The 13,558-nt window shown below is 22.2% G+C and overlaps 4 protein-coding genes across 4 annotated transcripts; all 4 read right to left on the minus strand. All coding sequences in view use genetic code 6, as the record gives it.

Annotated features, from left to right (window-relative positions):
* Positions 1-805: 805 nt before the first annotated feature.
* On the minus strand, positions 806-1,168 carry TTHERM_000705250 (hypothetical protein; the record flags this gene model as incomplete). The annotated part of the gene is made up of 1 exon (XM_012796306.1): positions 806-1,168. One exon carries the CDS (start codon positions 1,166-1,168, stop codon positions 806-808), a length of 363 nt encoding a protein of 120 aa, XP_012651760.1.
* Positions 1,169-1,684: 516 nt separating this feature from the next.
* On the minus strand, positions 1,685-5,533 carry TTHERM_00706250 (protein phosphatase 2c; the record flags this gene model as incomplete). The annotated part of the gene is made up of 4 exons (XM_001010955.2): positions 1,685-1,888; positions 2,723-3,138; positions 3,549-3,705; positions 4,394-5,533. The coding sequence occupies 4 exons, from the start codon at positions 5,531-5,533 to the stop codon at positions 1,685-1,687; spliced, it is 1,917 nt and encodes a 638-aa protein (XP_001010955.2).
* A 2,953-nt stretch (positions 5,534-8,486) lies between these two features.
* TTHERM_00706260 (hypothetical protein) lies at positions 8,487-10,319 on the minus strand (the record flags this gene model as incomplete). The annotated part of the gene is made up of 4 exons (XM_001010956.3): positions 8,487-8,728; positions 8,794-9,048; positions 9,317-9,851; positions 9,957-10,319. The coding sequence occupies 4 exons, from the start codon at positions 10,317-10,319 to the stop codon at positions 8,487-8,489; spliced, it is 1,395 nt and encodes a 464-aa protein (XP_001010956.1).
* A 1,269-nt stretch (positions 10,320-11,588) lies between these two features.
* Positions 11,589-12,966, minus strand: TTHERM_00706270 (hypothetical protein; the record flags this gene model as incomplete). The annotated part of the gene is made up of 3 exons (XM_001010957.1): positions 11,589-11,942; positions 12,111-12,674; positions 12,757-12,966. 3 exons carry the CDS (start codon positions 12,964-12,966, stop codon positions 11,589-11,591), a joined length of 1,128 nt encoding a protein of 375 aa, XP_001010957.1.
* Between the last annotated feature and the right edge of the window lie 592 nt (positions 12,967-13,558).

The following is a 13,558-nucleotide window of genomic DNA, read 5'->3' on the forward strand; positions in this document are numbered from 1 at the left end:
TATAATTAAATTAAAAATTCATAAAATAAATATTTTATGGTAAAAATTAAAATAAAATATTTAATTAATCTATCTACTTTATAGCAAGTAAATCCAGGGATAAAGTTCTTACTTTGACACTTCTACAAGAATTTAATACATAGAAGTGCTATATATTGGTACTTATTTATTGCAAATTCATTTTTAATGTTATTAGAATAGAAAATTAAAATTCGAAATCATGTTATAAATATTAAATAAAACTTATTGAAAGAAAATAATTAATTATAAATAATTAAAAATTTTTCATTTCTTAAATTAAAAAATTTAAATATTTTTATTAATTTCAAAATGAAATTTCTTAAATAAATTAAGTAAATCATACAAAATTTAAATAAATTTCTAAAATTTCAAATTTTATGTGAATATTTTTATTAAAAATTTGATTATGCTAATAATAATTGATACTGACTTATTTTATAGAATAGATAATCTATAAAAAATAAAATAATGAGAATAATTTAATTAAGTATAAACTCTTAAATTATATGATAATATATATATATATATTTATTTATACACAGGAATTAAATAATTTTATTAAATTAGATATATATTAATATAAGTAGGTGTATTTTAAGTATATTAAAATATTAGTTAATATATTTAATATAATATATTGATAGATTGATGTTGTCATATATTTATTTAATCTCCATTTATTATTGATTCTCTTTTTATTTTTATTAAAATTAGTGAGATCTTTAGTTAAATAGATAGAAAGATTAGTTGTTCATTTGTTATAAACGACTTAATTACTTAGTATTCATTAGATGAGTAATAAGAATTTATAAACATTTATGTTTGCTAACTTTTGATTTAACCAAAATAGAGAATGAAGGAGTGTATTTACAGTTACTAATTTGTTACTTACTGGCATATTGGATAGAATAATTAATTATTATTATTATTAAGTGCATTTTATTCTTAAGTATATTTAATATATTAATATATTTAGTTAGAAATAAGGTCTGCAGCGAGGTGAAAACAGTAGTATTATTAGAATTACTTAAAATAAGTCTTTTGATACTAATGTGTCGTTACAGATCTTAAATCTCACTGATTAATTGATATATTTAGCGAATATAGGCTCGAAATAATTATACATATTTTATATGTTAGATTTCATATATGGTAAAATAAGAAGTCTATCCCATAGGGGTATTTTTGACACTCATTTTTCAAAATTTTAAAACATTTTAAAATTTTGAAAAATGAGTGTCAAAAATACCCCTATGGGATAGACTTCTTATTTTACCATATATATGATTTCAGCAGAAATAATCTTTCTCCTTGAATTAGTATTCAAAATACTACCATTGGATACAGATTTGATTTTGTTAATTAATTAAATGATGATCACTATTTGATTATTAATTATTAGTTTTATTGCTAAATTCTTACAATTTAATTTTAACATTTATATATAAGGATTTGATTAAATTATTTTTATGAAACTATTTAAATTAATTTTTTGAAATGGATGTGTGTTTGTTTGTTTGTTTGTTTGTTTATTAATTTGTTTGTTTAATTTGTTATAATTGATCATTAAAGAATGATTTTGGTTTAATCATATTGATAAGATTCATTAAGATAGATCTGCATGCTTGCTTTAATTAGATCATATAATAAATTGGTTTATATTTCAAATGCTAGAGCTATTATCAGGAGACTCAATAAGCTACAATGAATTAATGTAGCAGAGGTAGTAATTTTGTAAGTTGACTGAAAGGATTGTGGTATTGTCTCTATGGCATTGCTTTTCATTATATATGCTCTCAACAGCTTTCTATGGGAATTCTATGAATCCTTCACTGCACAATTCGTTAGCTGTACTGATATTGTAATCCTATTAATTATAAATTAATTTTATTAATAAAATAGATAATTATAATATTTAAATTAATCAGTTGGTTAGAAAGTAAGTAAGTAAGTTAGCTGAAATGATATTTTAATTAATCTGTTTGTTTGTTTATTTATTTTTTAAATTCTGTTTATTCGAGCTTATAAATTTAATTTTTCTTTCGCCTAACAATAGAATGATACTTTAATTAATTAATTATTGCCACTGCTTTATCTTGTAAATTAATTGAATCAAAACATAACTTTGTTGTATTAATTTATAATTTTTTTTGGATTGGTTGGCTGAGATAATCTGGCTGTGAATTTATTCAAAGACTAGCGAGTTATAAAAATTTAAATAAATTTCTCTAATTAAATCAGTTTCAATTTGTTAAAATCAAATGACAACTTTCACAGATTATCCATCAAAATTTATTTTCTTTTTAAACTAATTTAAATTTGCTTGCTCACTTAAATTAAATTACTGAATAATTTTTGCGCATTTTTTAAATTTATATGTGTGTGAACGCTTGCTTGATATTATCAAAAATTGATTTATTTATATATTAGTAAACCGGATAGACCAAACATTTCTAACAATTCTTTTAAATCATTCAAGGTATTACATATTTATTTAAATCTGGCATCCACTTTTTAAATACAAATAATCTTAATTATTGCTCTAATCTTCCTTTCTTTCTTTATTTTATTTTTTGCTTGGTTACAATAATTGAATGTATTTTGTTGGATAATTTTGAAAATATTTCAGCTAAATACTTAATTGTTTCTTTAATAAATGTAAACTAATTGTAAGTTGAATAATAATTATTATTTGTATTACATGCCATAAACCATCTGAAGCAAGGACTAAGAAGATGTCTCTGAATTAAAATTCACTCAAAAGTGAATAGATATCGTAGACTATAATTTCAGGTTCGGCTATGATAAATGGTTTGTATCTTTTATCGCCAAAGGCACGAGTCACATTTAACTCACCAGAAACTCTAAGCTAAGATCCACTTCTTAAACAGAATCCATTTTAGCTTATAATTCTTTCAACTTCATCTTTACGATTGCTAGGAGTATGATCAAAAGAAAGATCTCTTGAGTTTCCAAATTTATCGAAGATGACTGCCCTGCAATCACCAAGATTGGCTACATAAATATTTCCATTTACAATTAAGGCGCAAACACAAACACATCCGCTACCTTAGAACTCTTAGCTTTCTTAGAAATATTCGTCTAATGAAATGAAGGCTTTTGTTAAAACAAAAAATTAATTAATATAAAAAATATGTCTTAATTTGTAGATTTAATTTTAAGTAACACTTTTCAAATAGTGAATGCTTTTACATTAACAATGAAGAAATTATAATACTTTCTTTGCTATATGCATGAATAAAAAATAATGAATCTAATAATGAAAGTCATAGTAGATATTAGTGGGATGACTGATTGATTATATTGTTACTGAATTCAAAAATATTATGAAATCAGTATTAGTTTAAAAATTTGTATTTTTCTTTTGAAGTTGAAAGGACAAAAAAAATAAAATTAGAATTTTTGAAATTTTCAGTTATTAAAATAAGAAGTATTTTGAATTCCTTTCAAAATATTTCAATTAAGAAAGTAGACAAAAATAAGAAAAAGAGAGTAGAATTAATTACTGCTTGTTATAGCTTCTTCAACATTATTAAAGAAAGAAGGGTGCGAGAGAATAGCTTGGAACAGATTATTTTTGAGGTAATTAGCAATACTATCATTTCCGTGTCCATCAAAAACTCCGTAAAACTGAAGATTAGGATAAGAGATATAGACTGAGTACTAAATTTTTATAAAATGAAAAAGATAAGTAAAAAATTATAATTTTTGTTTGAAATCAATAGATTGATTGATTAATCTTGAAGAATATATAAAACTATCTATTTCTTTGCAAAATAAATGTGAATGAGTGAGTGTAATTGCGAAAAGTAAATTCATTCTAATTAAAATGAAAAGTTTAATTGTAAATTAATTAAAAATTGCAAATAGCTAGCTAACTAACTAAGGCTTAGAATAATATATGTGATTTTTGTTGTTAGTATATGGGTTTTATAAAAAGAGAGAGAACTAATAAATTAATTAAAACTCCTCCGTTCGCAGATTATAGCTGCCAAAATATTTTGTGTAGGACTTAGATTTATGCTAATATATTACTTTAGCTTTCTGCTTGTTTGAATAACAGCAAAAAAGAGTATTAAAGATTGTATTATGTATCTCTTTTGTGAGTAAAATTTAATGATTGTAAGTAAGTAAGTGAATTATTAAATTTAAGGAGAGTTTGTTTTCAAATAATTTGCAAGAAAAAAATATTAGTAGAAATGAAACTCTCAATACGATCTACAAGTTTCAAAATATTTAATTTGTTGAATGTATTTTTAATTGTGAATCAGGAGTTAGGTTTTTGTATAGCCAGTATAGTATCTAAAATAAGAAAAGAAAGAAATTTTGGTATTAAAGCTTTAATTATTACCTTGTCTTGCATTTCCTTTCTATTTCCTTTGATTGATATGCAAGAGTAAAGAGAATTAGATTCTTTTAAGTCTGAATCCTACTCAAACATATCTGATTAGTACTCCTAGTCACATGAGTAGGTGTTTTGATCAGCACTTTCCCCTTCTTCTTCATCGTCGAAGGCAAAGGGTAACTAGAGTGGCTTTTCTTCTGAAGAATCATCATCGTCTTCGACCCCACATACTTAAATATCATTTTCATTTAGTTGATTGTCTTAGACTTTCATTTCGCTATAAGAAAGATTGCGTAAGTGTGAAAAAGTCTTTTAATTTGTGTCTTCTCCGACTTATTGTGTGTTCTACGAGAGGTCATCCTAGTTGTTGTTGCTTTCTTCAGTAGAAGAATCTTGTTGCTGCAACATAGGATACTCGCGCAACTTCTCAAGACTCTCACTTTGGTAATTGTTTTGGAGTTTCTCATCCGAAAGACTTTGCTATCCTTAGTAATTATTATTGTCGATTGGGGAATTTTAGTAACTATTCACAGTAGTTTAAGTGGAGTCAGACTACATTTTGAAAGGAGAATTCGAAGAGAAAAAGATGTTGTTGGAATGATTATCGATCACTTCATGCTATTGTAAGGATATCATTGCAATTAAATAGTAAAATGACGAGGAAAAGATGGCAAAGATGGGTTTGTATATTTCTTGCTAAACTTCTTTTGTTATCGTGATTATTAGTTTTTTTTCTTTATATATTTTTGATTGTTTGATTATTTTAGTGCAAATAAGTTACCACTAATATTGATTAAGATCTATAATTGTTTTGTTTAATTATAGTTATTATAATTAATCTTATTGTTTTTCTTTTAATTTTTACTTTTTTAATATTTCTTTTTCAAGTTATTTTTTTTAGTTTATTTTTTGAATGTTATCAAATAATCTAATTAATCTAAACAAAATAGCTACTTTGTTTGTTTGTTTATTTGTTTGTTTGTTTTCTTTTTGCTTGCTTTTTTTGTATACATAAAGGCATTGTTTGCATACAAATATGAATTATGTGACTAAATATTATATCACTTCCTAAATCGATAAATCAATAATAAAAAAAAAATTTACTAAGTTAATTTTAATATAAAAAATTGATTGAATAATTCTCATTTTTGATCGATTTCTTTGTATTCATTTTATTTATTCGCTCTTTTATGAAGCACACATGCAAAAATATGAAAATATTATTAAACCAAATGAAACTTTTCTATTAAAAAAATAAATAAATAATAAATATAAACCAAAATATATTTGATTTAATTTAAGATACTATGCAAATTCGATATTAAGTATAAATTTTCTTCTATTTCCTTGCTAATATATTAAATTTAACTATGCCTTACTATAATTAAAAATGCTAATTTACATACTAAACATACTTTTAATCATAATTAATTATTTATCTTCTTACCAAATAAAATCAGAAGAAGAAAACTGCGAATTAATAATTCCCCTTTAATAAATTGCAGCTTATATGAAACTAAATAATAAAAAAGTTTTAATTTTTTTTTTCCCCTCTTTTCTTTTCATAATTACTTTTGTTATTTGCTCTCCTACTCACTCATATTTTATATAAAATTTAACTACTTTAACATTATTACACTCCACAATTTACAAATAATTTATCTCCATTATAATCTTATCAAAGGCAAATTCGAGTTTTCTATTGCCTCTCTCTGTTCATAATTACATTATTAGCATAGATTTAATATTTCAAAGTATATTTATAATAAAATATTTGAAAATATAATAATAACTTTTTAGAATATCTAGAATTAAATAGAATAGATTTGTTCCCTCTACTTTCTGATCAAAAAACAAAAAAATTACCTCTTTTCTATTAATTGCTTCTTATAAGTTATTTTGCACTTAAATAATAATGCTGATTAGTTTTTTTAGCCTAAAATATTTATGATATTTATCAATTTTGATTACATTTCTAAAGTTAGTAATAAAAAATTATTAGCATAATACAATAACAAATTAATTTGACTGTGGATAAAAATTTTTTAGCTTATCTTGTCTTTAGTTTTCATAGTAATATAAAAGAATTCTTTTATTTTATTTTAGATTTATAAAAAATAAACAAACAAACAAACAAACTTTTGGCTTGGCTTAAATATTTTATATACAAAAATTTTAACAATCTATATGAATTCCGCTTATGAAATTCGAATACATATTTAACCAAGTATTTATGATAATCAAGTTTTGTAACTTTTATTTATTTGCAGGATAAGTATCTCTGGGATAAAAATTGAAATATTCGAACAATACACTTTTAAATTTTAGATTATATTTTACAAATAAACAAAAAAAAATAAAAAAATAAATAAATAATAACTGTTTGCGGAACAATATCAAATTTTCAAAATTCTTCTTAAATTTTAAAATACTATATTTCTAAACTTCTAGAAGAAAAAATTCAAAAATATCCTTTTTAATTTAATAAATTATAAATACTTTTCTTCTATAGTAGTTGCATTTTAATCAAAAAGAAAAAAAGAATGAAAAAGAGAGAGAAAGAATTAAATAAATAAATAAACAAACAAAGGTTCATCTAATAAAATTAATCAAATAAATAAATCTATTTTCAAAAATTTTAAATGAAAATATCCTTCTGATTTATTTGAAATATCTTCTTTTTAAATAAAATCTATCAAGTAAGAAATATAGGTAAAAAGTAATTAAAACTTGGCAAGAATTAGTTGTTTTTTACAAAATTTAACAATTTATATTAGAAATAATTCTAAATAATCTAAATTCCTATTATCAATCAATTTCAAAAAAAAGTTTAATTAAACTAAGATAAATTTATAGTTAAAATTAAGTGAAATTATAAATTTAATTCGAAAATATATAATAATATATTAATTTTCCTTAAAAGAGCAAAAACTTAATTGTATATTTGAATACTATGATATATAAAATAAAGTTTAAAATAAAAAATTATTTTATAAATTTACTCCTCTACATTTTCTCAATTATTTTTAATCACGTTCTTTTGATCTTCGCTTCAATATTAAATTATCTAATTTAGGATAAATTTTTATCTTCTTTATTTCAATTAACTATTAATATGGATGGCGCCTCAAAATATATTAATTTTAAAATAGTTATATTTTTTTCTTTCTAATAATTTTACAAATTTTATTTGGTTTAGTTTTGATTTAAGTTATTTTTGAAAAACTTTAGGGATTATTTATATTTCGAGGTAATCGTATTTAAGCTAGGGATTACGATTTAAAATAAACATTTGTCATTTTTATTTTGAAAGGTGATTGCTATAAAAAATTTATCTTCTTTATAATTTAGAAAATTAATTTAAAATCAAATAGAATAAATGAAGAATGCAAAAAATGAGAAATATTTAAAGTTATGAATTAGTAATTAAGATATATATTTATATATATATATTAGATTGATAGAAAACTTTTATTATTAATAATAATATATTTTTTAATATTTCGATATTGAAAACAATAATTTATATTCTAATTCTTTCAATTAGTGTTTATTTTTTTATTTATTTACTTATTTACTTACTGATTTATTCAATGAAACACTCTATATTTCTGGAAATAAATGTCATCCATCTATCCAATTTAATCAGAAAAATATATATGAAATGGTATCTAAGTTATAATTTCTTAATATAATATACTTTTGCAGCTCAATAATTTATTAAATTGTTATTTTATTTATATCTTTGCAGTTAGAGAAAACTGAGTTATTATTTTATATAGTTATACTTAAGCATGAGAAACTGACAATTATTAAATAACTCTTTCTTTACTAAAGATATTTTTAATTACTTTCCAAACAATTTATGTTTGCTTTGCTTAGGTATTTATTTTTTTTATATTAATTTTGCTTGATATTTTGATTTGCATAGTTATTTATTTATTTACTTAATTGATTTCATTTATATTTAAAAATTAATTTTGTAATATCATAGAAATAAATATAATTTTTGTTAAAACTAATTATTAATTATACTTTGGTTAGGAATTAAAAAGTTATTTTAGTACTTACTATTGTCTGTTATAGCCTAGTAGGACAATCATTTAGAACTAACTAATTTGATTGCTTGTTTGGTGTTGATTTCTGGCTAAGACTTTTAATCTTATGTGGTTTATACACTATTTTTAATAGGGGAAGACTCTTTTGATTTATTTAAGTCATACTTGTAATATTTCTAATGGATTATTTCTATTTCTTATTTTTCTTTTAGAATGTATTCTTCTTCTATCATTCTAATTTTATTTTCTTTTTCTAACTCCAATTTCATTTTTTCTTCTTCAGCTAAGTTTTCATGAAAGATAAGTTTAATTTAATTTTAATCAACGTTAAAAATTTTATAAAATTACTTAATTAAGTCTTGCTTTTCTCAAGTTAAAAGGACAATTTTTCATACTCAAATTCAATTTAATCTATTTTAAAGTTCTTTTCTTCGTTAAGACTTCTTTTTTTGTCTGAAATAAAGTTAGCTACTATGCTGTCTATAACACTTATACTTGGTTTTTATCTATGCTGTCTAGATGTTAAGGCCTATTTCGGGGGAGCATTAGAAATATATTATTCTACTCCTGCATCAAAGTTAGAGCATTCTGTTTTGCACACATCTTTTAATTTATAAAATAAATTTAATATTTTTAATAAATGAATATATCTTAATTAATTTTAAAGAATTAATAAAATCATTAATAAAGTTTATATCAGCTTTAATATCCTTTGGCTAACTAAATTTTTAGTAAAAAGCAATAGGATCATGTGTAAAATTGTTCTAGCGTTATGAATTTGAAGATATTTCACTCGTTTTAAGATATGATTAATGGGTAATTTAATTTAACTTGTTGCTATATTGATTTAATTTTTAAAAATGTATTTTACCCAAATTTAAGTGAAATTTCTTAGAAGATCCTGATGGAGGAGTGGAACATTTTTCTTTGATTTTGATTCTTTTATTAAGACGTTTTAAGATGTTGTTCGTTTGTTTCTTAAGATCTTTTTCTATAATTATTTCTTATTCAATAACATTTTCATCTTAAATATCGATTAATTTTGTCACAATAGCATCAGTAATTCCTACTACTGCTTTTTCTTCAAATCCCTTCATTTTCTCCTTCGTTTCTATTTATTTTTTTTCCTTTTCTTTTGCAGTAATTTACATCTGACTTTCTTCGCTTTCAAATCTTATGTTTTGAATTTAGGATGATGATGATTCAGATGCGTAATTTTCGCTTTTTTACTTCTCATAAATCTAAGATTTTATTGGTGATTTAACAATTTATGGATTTTATTATCGAGGAGCAACATATTTATTCATCGCCTTAATTACATTTGCTTGCTAGTGAAGGTGAACAATTTTATTTTTATAGTAAATAAATTTATCATCATTATTTGAGTCATAATATTCAACAGCCAACTAATTAATTAATTAATAAACGGATAAAAATATTTAATTTCATAAAATCATTTTTCAAATTAAATTCAATAAAATAAAGTGATAAATTCTTAATGATTATTTTACTGTGTAAAGCATTATAAGCTCTTTTATTTTATCTAATTCAATTTCAGGAGTCTCCTCAATAATAACTTCTAATTCTCTAATGTTTTTTTCAAAATTTGGTGGTAATGTTCGCGAATCAAGATAATCATCAGATTCTACTGATACTTATGTGGAATTACCACTCTTCAGAGGACTTGTGTTTGTATTTACAATTTATTATATGTTGCTGTGCTTATGTGTGGTAATATTGGTTTGTTCAATTAATTCTTAAGGTATTGGATGAAATCCATTTGCTAGCTTGCTATTATAATTTGAATTATTCTTAGTCTAAATATTGTTTGTTTGGACGCAACTCTACGCGCTGCTTTGTTGTTTCCAAAACATGATTTTGAAATCACAGAAATTCTCTGAATCTGATTTCTTTTAAGTTATTGTTAGTCCGTCTAATAATACTATGCTAACCTTTAAATTCTTCCCTATATACTTTTAATTATTTCTCTGTATTTTGGAGAATATATATTTGGATGTTAGTTAGTTTGTTAAAAATTTAGATGAATGAATTATATTTTGCTTATCAAAAGTACTTACTTTTAATTTGCAAACAAGTACACTTTCTTCCAAATTGAAAATCAAAAATTTTTCAATTGATATTTATATGTATTAAGAAAACTATGCAAGCAACCAAGCTAGCTTTATTAGCTTTGATAGATTAATAAATTGATCACAAATAACCTAAAAATTTGTATTTTTAGAGATTGTTTCATCAAATCATGTTTTTTCTTAACAATTTTTTTTGTAGAAAGAAAATAATAAATTAATATTATTAAAATAAACTTACTATCATAAATAATATTTATTTTAATAAATGCCATTACATTTTTAACACAAATATTAAGAATTATATACTGATTCTGTCGAAATTAATGATTATTCACTACAATTTTAACAATTAACATTTCGAAAGATAATTGAAATTCAAAAAATAATCAAATTTATTACCGTTTTTATGCATTTATTATGATTCAAAAACATTTATTGCAAAATTACTCTATCTTTAACAATAATAAAATTTTTTGAGTGATTAATAATTATAATTATATTAAATCAATAGTTCAAATTTATTAAAAATATTTGATTTATCAACTTTTGAAGTAAATAAAATAAATAAATTTTGTTCTTTAAAAATATCAAAATTAAATATGTTTGTTTTAATTTTACTTTAAAAATATGTACCATTTTAACTTTACAATCTATATTTTTCTCCTTTTTTAAGATAAAGCTAGCAATAAAATTGAGAATAAAATAATGGCAATTATATTTTTTAAAATAATAATTGTAAAATTTTTAACAATTTTAAAGGTTGCATATTAAAAAATAAAACTCTAAATATGGTTGGTTGGTGAGGTTTTCTTAAATTATGAAATATCAGAATAATAATAAATGAAAGATATTACTCAGATAAATACTGAAATTACAAATGAAGTATTTTAATGGCAAACTTATTAAGCAAGTAATCAAACAAAAAGCATTATTTAAGCTTTAATATAAACATTAAAATGAGTTACATACAATTATATCTATAATAAAAAATATTTTTCTTGTAAATTAACTCTTATTTTTATTAATACATTTATGAAATTTTTATTTTTTAAATCAGTAAACCATTTGCATGACTTCAACCTTCTCCCTACCGTCTTAGCCAATATTTAAACCAGACATGTAAGCTATGAGATTTTGAAGAGCTTTTTATTAGTAGTTTGGATTAGTTTCATTGAAATCAACATTTGTCAAAGTTAAAAACAAATCCAAAGCAGTTAATAACTCTTCTAATTCTTATTATCTGCTTACTTTTTCCTTATCAAGAGTGAATTTAATTGCATCTTTTTTCATATCATAATCACTCATTATTAATTCTAAGAATTATTTATCTTTTTCGTTTGCATTTAAGTGATTAGCTGCATACAAAAAGTTAGCTAAATATTTTGCTACTGTGTCAACAAACTTAATCTATTTGAAAAATATAAAAATTTTTTTAAAAATATATTGAAAACTATTTTCCATCATATATTTGTAATAGCTTTGATAAATTATTATCAAACATTTAAGTTGATTATTGATAAAGACAAGAAAGCAATCAATTTTGGAAAATATTTAAAATATAAAACAAAATTTTACATTTTCTGAAAAGAGACGGGCAACATATTCCTTATTCTCATATTCAAACATGCAATTTCTAAATGCTTTCAAAATAGCTACACGCTTAGCTCTGCTTTAGTGGAAAATATACTTAAGACATTTTTCAGGAAGTTCGTTTTCAGGACGAATCAAGTATTTACGAGCTTCAATATCACTTGAAATGTTAGTCAAAATATTTGAGAAGAAACGAGTTAAATCTTAAATGGTATCTTTTAAGTAAAGTTCATAGAGAATACGGAAGTTATATCCTTCTTTATTTTCATCACCTAATTATAAAAGACCAGCTTTACCTTCTTCGTGTTAAGTCATATTAGAAAGAAGGAGGAAGCACAAATCGCAGACAAGCTTTTAAGGTTGAGTATAGCTAAGATGTTCATCTCCATTAAGAGCCTTTTTACCTGTGTTATCCTTTAAAACTTCAGTGATTGTATTCTTAATCAATTCAACTATTCTATCAGTACTCTTCAAGTCAATCAAATGCTTTTAGAAAACACCATCTTGAGTAAAATTAATCAAATTACTCAAACAAATAGTAGTGAAGCGCTAAATTTATTAAAATTAATATGAATAAGAATTTGAAGAGAATAAAATCTTTTAATAAATTAACTAATTAATATAATTTTACCTAATCACCTATGTTCTTCACAAGAGATGAAATAACATCTGATTCTTAAAACAAAATACGGTTGTCGGGATTGCTAGAGCACTAAATAAGAATGGCAAGTGCTTGCTTTTTAACTTCAGGTTTAGGATCCTTGATTAATTATGCCAAATCGTCAGCTATTTCTTAAGTTAATTCGAATTAGTTTTGAGTGGTATCTTCTGTTTCAGCCATTTTTGTATATTTAATATTATTTGCTAACTAACTAACTACTTCTATTATTGTTGCTTTTTTAGTATTTAATTTAATGATTTTTATAAATTTGAGATTATAATTTTGATATCTTAGTTGGGATTGGTTATTTTTATATTAATTTTTGATATCACTTTCTTTCTTATTCTACATAAATCTTAAATAAGTTTATATGCTCTCTATAATTCATTTCTTATAATTACTATTTCGATTATAAGCTTAAGTTTAGCATGAAATGTATCTTTTTAAACCAAAAATGGATAAGTAATCATAAAAATATCAGTTTTTAAATTAAAATTATTTTCAATAGAGGACTTATTTTATTTAGATTTTGATATTTACTTCAAGCATAAGTTGAAGAAAAAGCAAAAATTTTAATTTTAGCAGAAAAAATAATTAAGTAAAATAGACTTAAAAGGCACCTAATAATGGATATTTTGTTTTATAAATATTATTTTTAACGATAAATTGAAAGAAATTAATATTGATAAATTCTGTTTTTATTCATAAATTTTATAATAAATTCTTCCTGTTTTTTCGGGAGCTTTGAAAAAAAAAATAATAATAATTCTTT

Source organism: Tetrahymena thermophila (genome assembly GCF_000189635.1).
Source record: "Tetrahymena thermophila SB210 genomic scaffold scf_8254748, whole genome shotgun sequence".
In the NCBI taxonomy this organism is placed as follows: Eukaryota; Ciliophora; class Oligohymenophorea; order Hymenostomatida; family Tetrahymenidae; genus Tetrahymena; species Tetrahymena thermophila.